The sequence below is a fragment of the Heterodontus francisci genome, chromosome 8 (assembly GCF_036365525.1).
Source record: "Heterodontus francisci isolate sHetFra1 chromosome 8, sHetFra1.hap1, whole genome shotgun sequence".
NCBI classification, from domain to species: domain Eukaryota; kingdom Metazoa; phylum Chordata; class Chondrichthyes; order Heterodontiformes; family Heterodontidae; genus Heterodontus; species Heterodontus francisci.
The window spans coordinates 100,145,801-100,161,084 of record NC_090378.1 but is presented as its reverse complement, the minus strand read 5'-3'; the positions used below and the strand labels follow the sequence as shown (position 1 = coordinate 100,161,084).

At 42.1% G+C, this 15,284-nt stretch overlaps 1 protein-coding gene across 3 annotated transcripts in view; it reads right to left on the bottom strand.

Moving 5' to 3' along the window:
- The window catches only part of acbd6 (acyl-CoA binding domain containing 6), a 261,449-nt gene that overhangs the window by 33,474 nt on the left and 212,691 nt on the right, over positions 1 to 15,284 (bottom strand). The window contains exon 8 of one of the 3 annotated variants that reach the window (XM_068037834.1): positions 6,595 to 6,632. The exons of the other annotated variants lie outside the window; for them this stretch is intronic. Within the exon in view, the coding sequence (XP_067893935.1) occupies positions 6,608 to 6,632 (25 nt within the window). The 3' untranslated portion in view covers positions 6,595 to 6,607. Of the gene's footprint in view, positions 1 to 6,594; positions 6,633 to 15,284 lie in introns of those variants that run through there. 3 annotated transcript variants of the gene reach the window in all.

Here is a 15,284-nt window from a genome sequence, read left to right as displayed (position 1 = left end):
CAACACCACAGCTCAGAAACATTAACCTCACACTGGTCAATAATGTATTAATAATGATTACTACCAAGGATGCTGTGCTTTTAATAATCAGTTTAGTTTAGAACCTATATATACAAAACCAATATAGTTTCATAAACTCATAATTCTCTTTGGTTGTTCATTGTTTGACTCCCCAACAGCTTTCCAAGGCAAATGCGCAGCAGAGATCTTGGACAGCAAGTTGGAGAAATAAACATCATGGCTATTGCACTTAACCTGATAATCACCTTTGAATAATCACAGGGATGCAGCTCGCAAAGTTGTGGCAGACAAAATGCCAACAGCAGCAGGAAGTTGTGGTCAGATTGTTCAATCCAAAATGATCAACCCAGGGCTTCTTTTTTAAAAAGTGTGAGTGAAGCTCACCGGTACAAAAATCTGACACTTTCCTAAACACTAGAAGTGTGCAATTATTCCCTCCCCACCATCCCACCCTTAAATAAATGCAGATTTTCAGAAACTATTGGAAACTACGCTGGGTTTTGTAAACTGAGGGCAGGCTGTTGAGGTCTTCTTTGGCCTCCTTATCTCGAGAGACAATGGATACGCGCCTGGAGGTGGTCAGTGGTTTGTGAAGCAGCGCCTGGAGTGGCTATAAAGGCCAATTCTAGAGTGACAGGCTCTTCCACAGGTGCTGCAGAGAAATTTGTTTGTCGGGGCTGTTGCACAGTTGGCTCTCCCCTTGCGCCTCTGTCTTTTTTCCTGCCAACTACTAAGTCTCTTCGACTCGCCACATTTTAGCCCCGCCTTTATGGCTGCCCGCCAGCTCTGGCGAACGCTGGCAACTGACTCCCACAACTTATGATCAATGTCACAGGATTTCATGTCGCGTTTGCAGACGTCTTTAAAGCGGAGACATGGACAGCCGGTGGGTCTGATACCAGTGGCGAGCTCGCTGTACAATGTGTCTTTGGGGATCCTGCCATCTTCCATGCGGCTCACATGGCCAAGCCATCTCAAGCGCCGCTGACTCAGTAGTGTGTACAAGCTGGGGATGTTGGCTGCCTCGAGGACTTCTGTGTTGGAGATACGGTCCTGCCACCTGATGCCAAGTATTCTCCGGAGGCAGCGAAGATGGAATGAATTGAGACGTCGCTCTTGGCTGACATACGTTGTAAAGCACCAAATACAGCAAAATCCTCACTGTGATCTGTCCAAGGTGCTGAAACAACATCTGGGTTGGCAACACTCTGTTGCCACTCTATTGTACAGTTAGCTGAACTGAAGTTGTGTATCTGAACTTGGCCTTTTCTTAAAGAAAGGAATAGAGTCATTGAGGCAGAGGCAGTCCTACCTCATTATTTCTTTCAAAAATTATTTTAGGATATGGTAAATGATAATTTGAGACATGACGCTGTAATTTGAACATGCTTGGGACGAACAAATGACTTTGGACTGATGGCTCCTGAATGCTTTCCACCACTGAGTATTTTCCTCATCCTATGTCTGGGCCTGTTGCAGACTAATTGATAGAGATCGATTACCGTGATTAGTTAACAACTCCATTATCATTGGATCATGAACCTACCAGGATGGTAGAAGGCAAATTAGATGACTCTTTGTCCTTTTTTGTCTAGCAATTCCTACATTCCTATGCAGCTGCTAAATCCCTAACTCAAGCAATTCATACATCTTCAGGACAAATAAAAACTTGGGCTTTTTTCTCTTGATGTCCAAGTCCAGGTGCATGCAAGTGTTACTGACCCTGACTGAAGTTGGATACATATTTCCTGTCGCTAATCAATGGTGCTGGGAGGTGTTACAACATAGATTCTCACCCACATATGTTAGTAACCTAGTCTTGAAGCAAGATTTCATTATTGCTGTGCTGCCACTGTTTAATGTTATTGTCACAATGGCCATGTTGACATTACTTAGGACTGTAAAAATGGGAAAGATATGGTACAGATGAAGTGCAATGGAGGAGGTGGAGAAAAGAAGGCAACAGAGTTGAGGGGATTTTTGCAGCAGTGTCTTTCTTTGCAGTTGTTCCCCTCAGGGTTCAATGACTACCTGGGAGATTTATATTCAGCTATGCGAAATTAGCTGGTTTCAGGCTTGGTATTAATAGCAAGAAGGAAAAAGCCATGGGGCCCAATCGTGATCATTATCTGGTGGCTTCCTTCTGCACAGCACACTTATGAGGACTTCAGGCTCAGCTGTGACGCTCCTATTGTTAAACAGCAAATGATGGCAGAATGTTCGAGTCCCTTGGGCTGCTGGCACTCCAATTTGAGGCACCACATTTAGGTAAGAGAGAGAGAATAAAAGAGAACTGCATTTTAACGTGGCAACTACAAACAATAGCTAGACTTAGAACTGCACAGTGGCATTGAAATAACTTGAAAATAAACCTTCTCTCTGCCACCTTCTCATCACATCATGCACATATCACCTCCCTGGGCATATCTGTTGAAAAATGAGTCCAAGGTGTGGTGTCGAAGGCTTAACGTTTCTGCTTTAGGTGTAATCACTGATTCTGCCGTAAGTTACACCCAAAATTTCAACCATTTTGAAAACTGTGTTTTTTCTCTCTGTTAAGTTGAAGCTCATTTGCATAATGCTAAACACAAAATCTGCCATCAATGAGCACAATCGGTCAATGTACTTTTTTAAAAAAGAAAATAAATATTTTGCTGTCAAAAAAAAATCCTTGATATATTTAAGAGTAGTAACTTGGTACAGTTTGATTATTGGTGTACAGTGCTCGGTTTCAGTAAATAAAAAAATTACAGCCAACGGCTTTTAAAATGTACCTAATAGTGTCCTTGCACCCAAAATAACAAGCTTACATTTAAGCGCCTCCTTAAAGGGTAGACAGAGGAGGGGGGAGGGAGGAGGAGGTGGACAGAATGGCGGGAGAGGCGAGGGAACAGGAGGGGGAGAAGGAGGAGGCAGAGGCGGGGAGGAGGCGGCTGAGGGAGGGAGGCGATGGCGGTAAGAGAGAAGAGGTCGGGAGAGAGAGAAGGTGGCAGAGAGAGAGGGGGGCGAAGGTGGCGGAGGCGAAGGTGGCCGGAGAGAGGGGCCGGAGAGAGGGGCTGGAGGCAGCCGGGGAGTGGGGGGGGGCCGGAGGCGGCCGGGAAGGGGGGTGGGCGGGGGCGGCCGGAGAGTGGGGGGGGGGAGGAGGCGGCGGAGAGAGGGAGGAGGTGAAGAGAGGTCTTAAACACACAAGGAAACTAAACTGGGAGCTCATTTATTTCTACCATACTGTCCATATTCATTTCAATGTGTCAATTCTCAGGCATTGTACAATGCAGCATACGTATCTACTAGCTCCCCTCAATGGTGATAACTGGTGTTTGCAGGAAGTAGATCAGCTGAATGTTACATAACATTGTACTTCTGTTAGATATAATATATAAAAAAAAATTTATATAATAAATATATATTTGACACTAAAATTATACAGCTAACGAGGCTGGCACAAGAACAATCCCTTCAAAACTGATATTATTGCTTAGAAAAAGAAACACTGAAATAAGACAATTATTAATTACTATTGTCTAAAAAGCTGTATTTTTAGTATTTATTGGTATTTTTCTACAGAACTCCTAACTTTTAATTAAATCTACATAAAAAAGATAATCCTTGAAGCTGGAGGGGTACTTCACTTCTGAAAGGAAAACGATGCAAAGAAAATTAACACACAATTTGCAGGACTGTGAAGGATTTCTACCTGTATTTATATCCCACCACCTAATCCTGGGAAAATGTTTGAAACGGTTACCAGCGAGAGCAGATCATTGATGCAAGGAAATGAAAACACACTTGAAGCGTACATCACTTACATGCAATGTTGGGAGCTTGCTTTCCCAAATTTAGGTCGATATGGGCACAAATCCCAAGGGACAGGGCCCTATAATCTACATCAATGCTTGTGTAAAAAGTATGGATATTGATTTCAAAATAATTTGCCCTGTCTCTTATCCAGCAATATCAATTACTTTTAGGGCTAGGTCAGTCATAGTCCATGCTTAAAAACTGACAAATATGAATAATACTGAACGACAGATCGATTGAGCATAAAGGTTCTGTAAATTTGACCCACTCTCTCCTGGAAACCTCAAGCTTTCAACTGAACAGAGACAGCATTTAATGCCTTGGCTTGGGAAAGGGTTAAGTCGCAGCTACTGTCTAATATATAAGGTGCTAAAAAAATATTTGCAATCTGAAATCTCTTGTACATTTGCTTCAAGGGAGTCCTGACAGAATTGATTTAATTTTACCTTGCCAAAGAATAACTCAATATAGTTTAAACTTCTCAAGCAGATGAAGCATTAAAACAAAAGACTAGGAGGGTGGGGAAAGGTGTAAAACTTTACTTTAAAACAGTAAGTACCTCTGATAGCAAATGCTGTCACTGGCAGGTGCAATGCTAAAGAGTTCTTTGTTTTGTTTGCGATTTAAGATTTTTAATTATTGCCTGTGAAGTGTTGGATTATATGGTCCAGACACTTAAATTTGGCTCTGATCTGTCTTTAAAAAACTAGCAATAGATATTTCTATCAGTGATCTAATGGATTTGATCAGAATTGGTGTTAAAAATGATGTAAAGCTCGAAAAACTTAGTCACTATATACACTGCTTGCTATTGTACAAAGCCACACGATTGGGAAGGACCTGGGTCTGTACAGAGTTAACCACCTACTTTGGGAGCGGAATAGGGGTATTTGCAATTGGTCACAGTGCCTGGGTTGGAGAAAGGAAAAAGCAATTGGGAAAACGATTACTGATTATTATCCTGTTGGAAAGCATATGTCTGCAGATAGAACCAAGGTTGACTATGATCTAACAGTCTGCTGACACTCACTGTCTGAGTTATAACATTACGACTAGCAACTTGGATGGAGTACCGAACAGTGCACGTGGAACAGCGCCCCAAGAGTCAGCACTTTCAGAAAAGGGGAGATAAACGAAAAAAATCTGTTTAACAAGGATTTATTGAATCGATGTTAAAGATTCCAGTAACTTAAAGCATCTCTCCAACGGCCCCATCACAGAGTGATATGATACAGGTTCCTCTTTGCAATGCCACCACAGCCAAGCATTAAGCATAGGTCAGGTGTATGTACACAGACAGGACATTTCTCTCAAGCCACTTTCATGTGCCTTTTGGCAGCCGACTAACCAAAGTAGCAAATTACATTCTCTATGATGGTGAGCAATATCCCTCCACGTCCTCCTCTACCTCTCTGCAGGTTGATTACACTATCCTCCTCCAATGCCTCTCCTTCACCGTCCAGCTCAGTGGGACTGTCCTCACTTGATTTCACTCTTAGCTATGCAATCATAGTCAGAGCATCAATAGCAATTCCACTCCGACACAATCACTTTAGGAGTCCCCTAAGGTTATCCTTGGCCCACTCCTTTTCTTCATTTACATGCTTCTCTTTGGTGACATCATTTACAGACATGGTGTTAGAGTCAGCATGTACACTGATGATACCAGATTTACCTCTCCACTACCTCGCCTTACCTGTCTACTGTCTCTGACTATACGGTGCTTGTCTGAAAGCCAATTCTGGATGGGCCTTAATCAACGTACCCTCGATTTTTTTTGCATGGCTGTGTACACGCGGTAACTTAAAGGGATCGACTTATGTCCCATGCATGGGCACTTTCGGGTTGCTGCGCAGCTTAGCGTGAACATTGGCTGCAATTCCCTCCAGCTAGACTTTAGGGAGAACTAAGTCATCGTCTTTGCTCCCCAGCCACCTACTTGTCGCCTTCCCATCAATTCCATTCCCCTCCTTAACCATTCACCCAAGGCTGAATCAGTGCTCTTTTCAACTCCAACAACAAAAATGGCAGCAATGTCATCAGTCTACTTTAGAACTTTTCTTTCCAACCCTATTCTATTTCCCCCACCGTCAGCCACAAATATTCCTTAATCAAGACCTAGCATTCCAATGATACCTACAGTGTTCGCTTGTCTTAACATGTTGGTAACAATGCACTGCAGGAACCATCATGCTTATTCCACAGTGCTTTTCTCATGATATATGAGGCAGGCCTGCACTGATACATATGGATTCAAAAGGGGAAGATTCTGCCTGACCAACCTCCTCAACATCTGAATGCTACACCCAGTTCTGGTTACTTAGAGACAAGGGAGATATCCAAGCACTGGAGCCACGAGGCTGGCTGATTCCCAGTGTTGGGGATCTGAGTTTTTCCACTGCAGAAAGTTGGACATCTCAGCCTGAAGATGATGTGTCTGACAGTTGATCTTATATAGGCCTATTAGATTGTATAGGGTATAGAAAAAGTTAATTACTTTTAATTAAATCACAGGATGCAGGAGTAAAACTTGTGGACACGATTTCAAATTAGTAAAAGGCAATTTTAGGACCAATGTCAGCAAACTTTTCATCGCACAAACAGGGATCAATGTGTAGATAAGACTACCAGTTAGAGTTGAGGAAGCAAAAAACCTGGAATCATTTAAGAAACAACTGGATGTGTTATGCCCAGGTAAGGAGGGGGTCTCAGCCTCCCCTTTCACCCCTTCTCTGGCTTGACCACAACAGAATTTATCTTTTTTAATAAAGTGATTTAACTTACCACCTCAGTGAGCACTTTCTCCTGTTTCTCTAATATAATTGAAAATGAACCAATCAGACAGGTTTTCTTGAGTTTAAACAAGCAAGATGTAAGTTTATTAATCTTATCACTCTAAACCAGTTAAAATTACTAAAATACGCTACACATCCATGCCCACATTCACACAAGAGCCACACACACATACGTAAATTGATTACAGAGGGGAAAAAATAAAGTTGGTAGGTTGGAGTAGAGTCCTTAATAAATGGAATTTAAATACTGAATCTCAGTCCCAAAATATTTAGTTGAAATCATAGTCCTGAAGTCCTCACTGGTGCACAATTCAGGCTTTCTTTCCAGGTTCCAGAAGGCTTTATCCTTTCCCCCTAGTTGCTGACAATAAGGATCTGTGGACTTGGCTTCCACCAGCTGCAGCTTGAGGCTTCTCTGGATCGCTCCTGGAGAGAGCAGAGAGAGATTTTCTCTTGCTGGATCTCAGTTATTCTCTGCCTTCTGAATCACCACTCACAAATCTCCAGAGTGGCCCAAGCAGTCAGGTGATATGACCACCTCTTTGTGTCTACATCAGCATATTCTGGAAGGGTTTTTGAAATTCAAGGCTCTCCCTTCAAGCTGTTCAGACATACTTGGTGGGGGAGGGGGCTCTTTTAAAGTCAAAGGATGTTGATAGCTTTTGACGACCACATCAATAAGACTATCCCAGATAAGTGAATCAGAGAGCACCCCATTGTTCTAGCTAGTCTGAGTTAATCACATACGTCTCCAGCCTGATCCTTTGTGTTTCTCATATGCAAATTGTGTGTGGCCATCTTGGCTGCTAACTGTTCTGTTTTAAAAATTCTTTGTAATCATTTCCAGGAAAAATCTCAAGCAAAGTTCCACACGATGAAATTAATATTTCCATTTGGCATGTGGGGCTTTCATCACAGATGCTACAATGAGGGGTGGGGAGATATTAGGATCTCATGAGATGTTTGAATTAAGATAGGACGAGTTCAAGCACAATTATCTTATGATCATAATTCGTCACCTCAAATTTCTGGCACCATGACTACCACAAGCGACGGACCTGTAACCACCCATCATCGCATCAGAAGGTAACCCAAGTTTGGAAGGGTGAAATCTCTAATTATACTGCTGGGTGTTATTTCACAATTGGGCATAGTATGAAAATTTCACACATTAAGTTGTTTTGAAATCCTGGTGACAGGACTCCAATTCAATTTGATCTCCAATCAAGTACCTTTTTACCATGGGATCTCACCTTCAGTGATTATCACAATCCTGTTTAAGACAATCGTTATACCTCTTGTGTTGTGCTCTGTGACTGTTTGCCATCTCCTATCTGAGAGCTCACATTTCTTTCTCCCTCCATTTATCATAGCGGACAAGCTGCACTGAAATGTTTCTAAACCATTTTATTAGTATTCACCGATACCCCAATCCCTGCTCCAACTACGCAACATATATCACCTGTTGGCATATCCCAGATATGGTAATGTCATTTACCCAGCAGTTCAGCTCCCGATTCATTTTACAAGTAGAAAACCTTCCTGTGTGTCTAATCTTGTGAGCTGATAGACTGCTCCAGCACAGCCTGTGCTGATCTTGTTAGGTCCTAATAAAAATGTACTATAGCGTCCTCTGATTTTAACTCCCTAACGGAGTTGGATTTTCGTGACACAAGCAATACAAAAACATGAATGGCTGTTTTACTGCTCTGAGTAAACAGCTTAATCTTGAGGATTTTTTTTTATTTTTGACTAACCCATCAGCCAAGGGGTCAGATTTCTTTTTTGGATCATGAGCTAATGCTCTGTCCGAGGCTTGATGGAATCAGGGAAATTGGATTGTATCCACATTTAGTGGCCCCATATAGTCATCCTATTACTGAAACAGCCACAGAAAAACCTTTCAAATAACAGAAAATCTTCTGGGCACTGCAAAAACTGCTTAATCCCCCAAGTGATGCCTTAAGTAATAAAATGACAAAAATATATTGCTTGTGCTGCAAATTCTAAACAACAAAAAACCAAAAACCCTGAACTCTAATCTCAAGAGTTCTCCCTGCATTGCACCAATTTAAAGTTAGAGTTATCTATAAAACACAACTATACACCCACTCCAAGCAAATCAAGATAACTGGGTCTTGTGTAAACTATGAAAATGTAATATGTTTACAATACACCATGTTTACTCATCATATATGGTTCTCTACCTACTTAGCTCCCCACAGGCCAAGACAGTACTCACCCCACACTGCTCCCCACAGACCGTGACCGAGTGCACCACCCACACTGCTCCCCACAAACCATGACCCAGTGCTCCAATCACACTGCTCCCCACAGACCGTCAGACAGTGGTCACCCCATATTATTCCTCGTAGACCATGACCCAGTACATAACCGACACTGCTCCCACCCCCAGACCGTGACCTAGTGTGCCACCCACACTGCTCCCCACAGACTGTGAAACAGCGCTCCAATCATACTGCTCCCCACAGACTGAGAGACATTACTCACCCCACGCTGCTCCCCACAGACCGTGAGGAAGTGCTCACCCCACATTGCTTTCCACGGACTGTGACCCAGTGCTCCACTCATGCTGCTCCCCACAGACTACGACCCAGAGCTCATCCCACACTGCTCCCACAGACCATATGACAGTGCTCACCCTACATTGCTCGCCAATGATGGCGAGACCAAGCTCATCCCACAGACACTGACCCAGTGCTCATTCCATATTGCTCTCCACAGACGGAGAGACAGCATGGCCCCACACCACTCTCCACAGACCGTGAGACAGTGCTCATCCCACAAGGCTCCCCACAGACCATGAGACAGTGCTCATTCCACACTCCTCTCTAAAGATCATGAGACAATGTTTGCTCCCCCGTGCTCCTACAGACTTGTCAACCACCCAGGCTGCACCCCACAGACCATGAGACAGTGATGCACCCACATAGCTGCTTGTGTAAGTCACCACTCAATTGTAAAACACTTTGTGGAGCAGAGTCATCTAAAGCTCCCACTCCTCTGTAAACATTTAATAGTGCTTAAATGGAAGGATAAAAGGATGCTTAAGAGCAGCTCAATAAAAATACTGTCAGACATCAAAAGACACTTTCACATGTGACAGAAGTATTGCAGTCTGGACCCCAAATAGTAAATAAGTCTTAAGATATATGAATCATAAATCACAAAGCATTTCTTATATGACAGAAACTAATCTACCAATTAAATGTACAGTAACGGAAGCCTATGAATATATTACATGGCAGTTATGCTAACAAAGGGAGTTCAATGATCCAGTGGCTATGTACAACATCTGCACCACATGTCATAAATGACCTGAATTCCTTTATTGTAAAGCCACTAAAAATGCTACAAAAATTAAATTGAATCGAATGTGTGAACCCCTCTTGCTGCTGACTGAAGCCTAAATGATGCGATATATTTAAAGATAGATGAACTAATCTAAATGACGGTCCAGCTGACTATTAGAAGGCATGGTGATCAGACATTGTTTCTGTAAGAAAATTAACAATGTTGGGGGAGTCAGGACTGTGTATTGGCATGCCATCCTTTTAACTTTGGTCCTCACATTCAAACTTAGCTCAGAGTGAGGAGGGAAAAAACCTCCTCGCTCAACCAGCTGTACGGATCCTGCATGAAATGAGTTTTGGCAACCTCAATCAGCCACCAAAAACACAGATCCGCAAAACAAAAACAGCCCCAATCTACAACAAATTGCCAGCTTCAATGAGACTATTAGGATGTCTGGTACAGGGGATCAGGAAAAAGATTATACTGGTGCAGTAAGGAACGTTTTTCTGAAGTTGGGGTTAAGGGGCAAAGATGAGTGAGCTTCTTTAGTACCTGATCATGTTAAATGCGGCTGGATGTACTCACTGAAATGGGAAAATCTTCCATTCCCAACACTAAAATCTCTCCAAATAACAAGCATGAAAATATAAAAATTAAAATGCAAGGGTCTTGAGTTTGACCTGAAACAAGGATCAGTTTCAAATTTTGAAAAGGGAATCTGTCCCTTTTCAGTGCAAACATACTTCACTCTTTCCTTCAGTCCTTTACCACCTCATTGTTTCTTTCTTTCATTCATGAAGGTCTTCACTAAATCAACACATTCTCATGTTAAAAACACTGCCAAGGGTAGTGGTGCCCAGGAAGGTTCCCAATTCAATCCTCAGACTACGCTAAGCTACCCAACCTCAGCTGGGGTAGTAGCTAGAAGATTACCCTAGCTAGGTAGAAATAAAGTAAAAATCATTTAGAGTTTTCTATCCCTGTGGTTGAGTGGCCTATCAGCAGTCACTACCTGAGTTCACACAGATAAAATGGCACTTAGGTAAAATATAGATGCCTGCTGGCCTCTGTTAGAACAGCACTCAAGCAGGAACCATCAGGTTCAGGGGAGGAAGAGCTGAAAAAATTAGGATCGCACAAAGAAAAATAATCTTCTCCTGCTCCTTTGCTGGTATAATATCTCAGTCATTACTTTGATCACATGCCAGTCTTCTTCAAAAAACTCACTCCACATTACTCTTTCAAAAGCAAGTCCTCTTAGGATTCGCCACCTCATTCTGACCTTTTATTCTATGCCTATTGTGGTATTGCCCATTGGTAGTCTAAAGGTCATGGGCATAGTTGTAATGGTTACTAAGGTGGAGTGATGTTTAATCTGTTCTCTCTCTTTAAGGCTGGTTTTTAGGTACTCCCTGGAGGCTCTCTATTGTGGGAAGTTTCTGTAGATTGGCAGTTGCTTATAAATCCCTGGCTTTTGTCCCTGTGGACAGACCTGGTAAGCAAGGCCCTAAAAGTTAGTAGGAAATGGTTGAGTTATTTAATGCTTTTGGCAGTATGAAGTCATACAAAGATGTGGTGTGTACTATTTTATTATTGCCGTCATTTCATCAAAACACCATATTGATTGTAGGGTCTTCCTCCTTATTTTGATGATAGTTATCAACCTCTGTTGTCCAGCTCGGAAGTTGTCTCAGAGTCCTTAGTTTCTAAGTGTTATGCATTTTTTCAGTGTCAGCAAGGCCCAGGTGATAGAAACCTATATGTAGATGCAACTAGTGCATTGTACATTATAGTCCACCTTTTGAGTGTTTTGAACCAATTGGTTTAATCAATGAAGGTTTCCCACATTCGTTTTGAAGACCAGAATGCAATCTAGTATTTTCAGCCCTGAAACAAGTGATTTGTCAGTTTAAAGCATGGGCAAAGCTCACTTACAACTAAACAATAACAGCAACAGGAACTCGAACAGCAGTATTAATCATCAGATTATCCGCAGAAGTCTACCGGTTTACTGTTTCATTTGGTGTGTTATTACATTTCAGGAATGAATGCCTTTTGCTATGCTTTTTTTGAGCTTTTCCTTTTAGAAAATCTTGTTGAGCTTCAATTCTATAACAAATCTCTACAATTTGATTGTTCAAAGAAATCCATGCCAGGATGTAGGAATGGCACCAGATAAAGGATATTCTATTAAGAGGCCTTAGACTGGTAAAATAATAAATTTTACAATCTTTTAAAATGGAAGGACGGATGGCAGATAAATAAATTAGATAGATGGATCAGAAGATAAAGCGATGAATGGCTGACAGATAGCTCAGCCAATTCTATCTGCCTAATTAAAATAAAAATGTATTTTTTTTTTTTAGAAAGGCAAGGATTTCTTTTTACTATGGACTAAAAAGCTGTTTGTGATACTGTGGTGCTTCACTGTGTATTATATTGGAAATAATTTAGAAAATAAAATCAAGTAAATTTAGCACTAAACACATTCTGCTCTCCTGACAGCTTAGATAGTATATATAGTGCTCGTGAAGAACTGGATCCTACAGGCCAGGTGCATACCAGGTTTTCCTTTTACAAAGAATTTAGAGCACAAAAAGGCCATTCAGCCCAACTGGTCTACATTGGTATTTATGCTTCACATGAGCTTCCTCTCACCCTACTTCATCTCACCTTATCAACATGTCCTTCCATTCCTTGCTCGCTCAACTATCTATCTAGCTTCCCTTTAAATGGATCTATGCTATTTACTTCAACTAATCCATATGGTAACAAGTTCCACATTCTAACCACTCTCTGGATAAAGAGATTTCTCCTGAACTCCTTATTCTGTTTAATAGTGACTATCTTATATTTATGGCCTCCAGTTTTGGATTCCTCCACAAGTGGAAATATTTTCTCCATGTCTACCCTGGTCTGCACTGTGTTCACCAATTTCAACAAGCCCAGTAGTTGTAGTCCTAGAATTGACCTCAGCAACAAAGCAGGGAGGTGAAAGAACAGAAACATGGCTCTTGCTCACGGCTGGCAAAATCTGATTTGCACACAGAACATGCACAGATTATCTAATGCTGGAATGATCAGGTAAAAGCAGTGCTTTGTAAACAGAGTGCTAAAGTTGGGGATTTGTTGCAAATGGGAGTTCAGTGCAGATGCTGCTTTCTTTTTAACCTCCAGTAGCTGCTGAACGTTTTTCTTTTGTCTCTTAAGCTAGGAGACTGTAACTTGCTTTATTAAATTAATGACTAACTTAACTAATCAAATAAATAAATAAACAAGGCTAGACAGACATGGTAGGACAGGTGGTGTGTCGTATCTGCAAAATGTGGGAGTTTGTGGAGAGCACTGCAATCCTGGTAGCCATATCTGCGGTAAGCATCTGCAGCTTGAGTGACTTCAACTCAGAATTGTTGAGCTAGACTCCAAGCTGCACACATTGCGGGAGGTCAGGGAGGGGAAGAGTTACCTGGAGGCAGTCACGCCCCTCAGGTTAAGCAAAACTTTAGAGTCGGTCAATGGTCAGGAACAGGAGGTATGACTGCGAGTCAGACAGGCATGGGAATCCAGGATGTAGTGAGGGAACAGCCTTGGTCCTTGACTTTGACCAACAGGTACAAGGTATTTGTTACCTGTGTGGGTCAGGATAAGGACTGTAGGGTGGATAAGCAGACTAACCATAGCACCATACTGCAGGAAGTCATTCAAGTGTGAGGAGTGAAAGGAATGTGATAGTGATATGGGACAGTATAGTCAGGGCAATAGATACTGTTCTCTGCAGCCGTGACCAGGAATTCTGAAGGTTGTGTTGCCTGCTCAGTGCCAGGGTTAAAGACATCTCCTCGCAGCTGGAGATAAACTTGGAGTTGGACGGGTGGATCCAGTTGTCATGGGCCATGACATAGGTAGAATTAGGAATGATGTTCTGCTGAGAGTTTGAGGAGTTAGGGTCCAAATTAAAATGCAGAACCTCAAAAGGTAGTAATTTTTGGATTGTTACCTAAGCCGTGCACACATTAGCATAAGGTGAAGCAGATTAGAGAATTAAATCAGTGACTCAAAGAGTGGTGTGGGATGAAGGGGTTTCAAGTCATGCGGCACTGGCACGAGTATTGGGGAAAGGTGGAGCTGTTCTGTTGGGATGGGCTTGACTTAAACCAGGCTGGGATCAGCATCCAGGCAAATTGTATAACTAAGGCTGTGGATAGGGCTTTCAACTATAAGGTGGGGGAGGGGACGGGTTAGGTGAAGGTGATTTAGAAATCCAAGAAGTCGAGACAATACAGCGGTGTAGCGATTTGGATAAAGATAAGCAGAGTGAGGCAGGAAGGGACAGAGAGTTTAAGGTGTGACAAGAGTTTTTTTTTCATTTGAAAGCTTAGAATTCTGTGTGTTTTTAAAACACCCAGAAAAAGGATTTTCTGGGAACCCTGAATGTTGAAACTTGGTGTTTGAACTGAGTGGGACAGTCTGCAAGACACCCGTTTCAAACACCAGCAAGGGAAATGACAGGTCATATGATTTGATAGTTTCAGTTTCATTTTTGCATTGTGGAGACCAGTAAGCTGGACAGGCAGGAGGCAGAACAAACTGGCTGGGACCTGTGTTTGCAGACCAAAGAAAAAGACCTCTCCCAAAAAAAGGCGTGCCTCTCTTGTACAAAGAAATTCTACATTCGAGGTGGTGTCTGTGGTCTGTCTGGAGAGAGAAAAGACCCAGGAAAAGAAGAGTTGCTGCTCTCTGTGGAGAAAGGCTCCTTTGCTGAGAGGAAGGCCTGCATTTTAAAAGGTAGCAAATTCCTATTGCCTCCAGTCTGTTGCCTCTTATGTTTTGAGAGATCCTGAAATCTCAAGAAAGCTTCCATTGCTGGACTGCTATTTCAAAACACAAGCAGATCTGTTGCTACACCCTTTGCTGAAAGATCCGTGTGACGCCTGCTGCAGATAAATGCCGTGAACACCTACCCATCACAGACTGTTTGTCAAAATTGCCTGCAGAGACTTCCAATGGCATCCGACTATTCGATTCTGGGACACCTCACCGACCCAGAAATATCGTACCAGAACGTTACAACGCAGTTATTTTATTATTCCTAAGAAACAACTGTAATCTGAAAACATCCTTTTAAAACCGGTTAACTGCTCTTTTTGAATGTATGTGCGTGTGCATGAAGGTTTTGAAGAATAAGACATTTGAAAAGAATCCTTTCACATATAGAGTTATCTCATAATTGTTTAAGACTTGGTTTATTAATAAATAGTTAATTTTTGTTGCTGTTTAAAGAAACCTGGTTTGGTGTACTTTATTCTGGCGGACAAATAGTGTTTAATTTGGCTATTTTACGGTAGGTGGGAAACT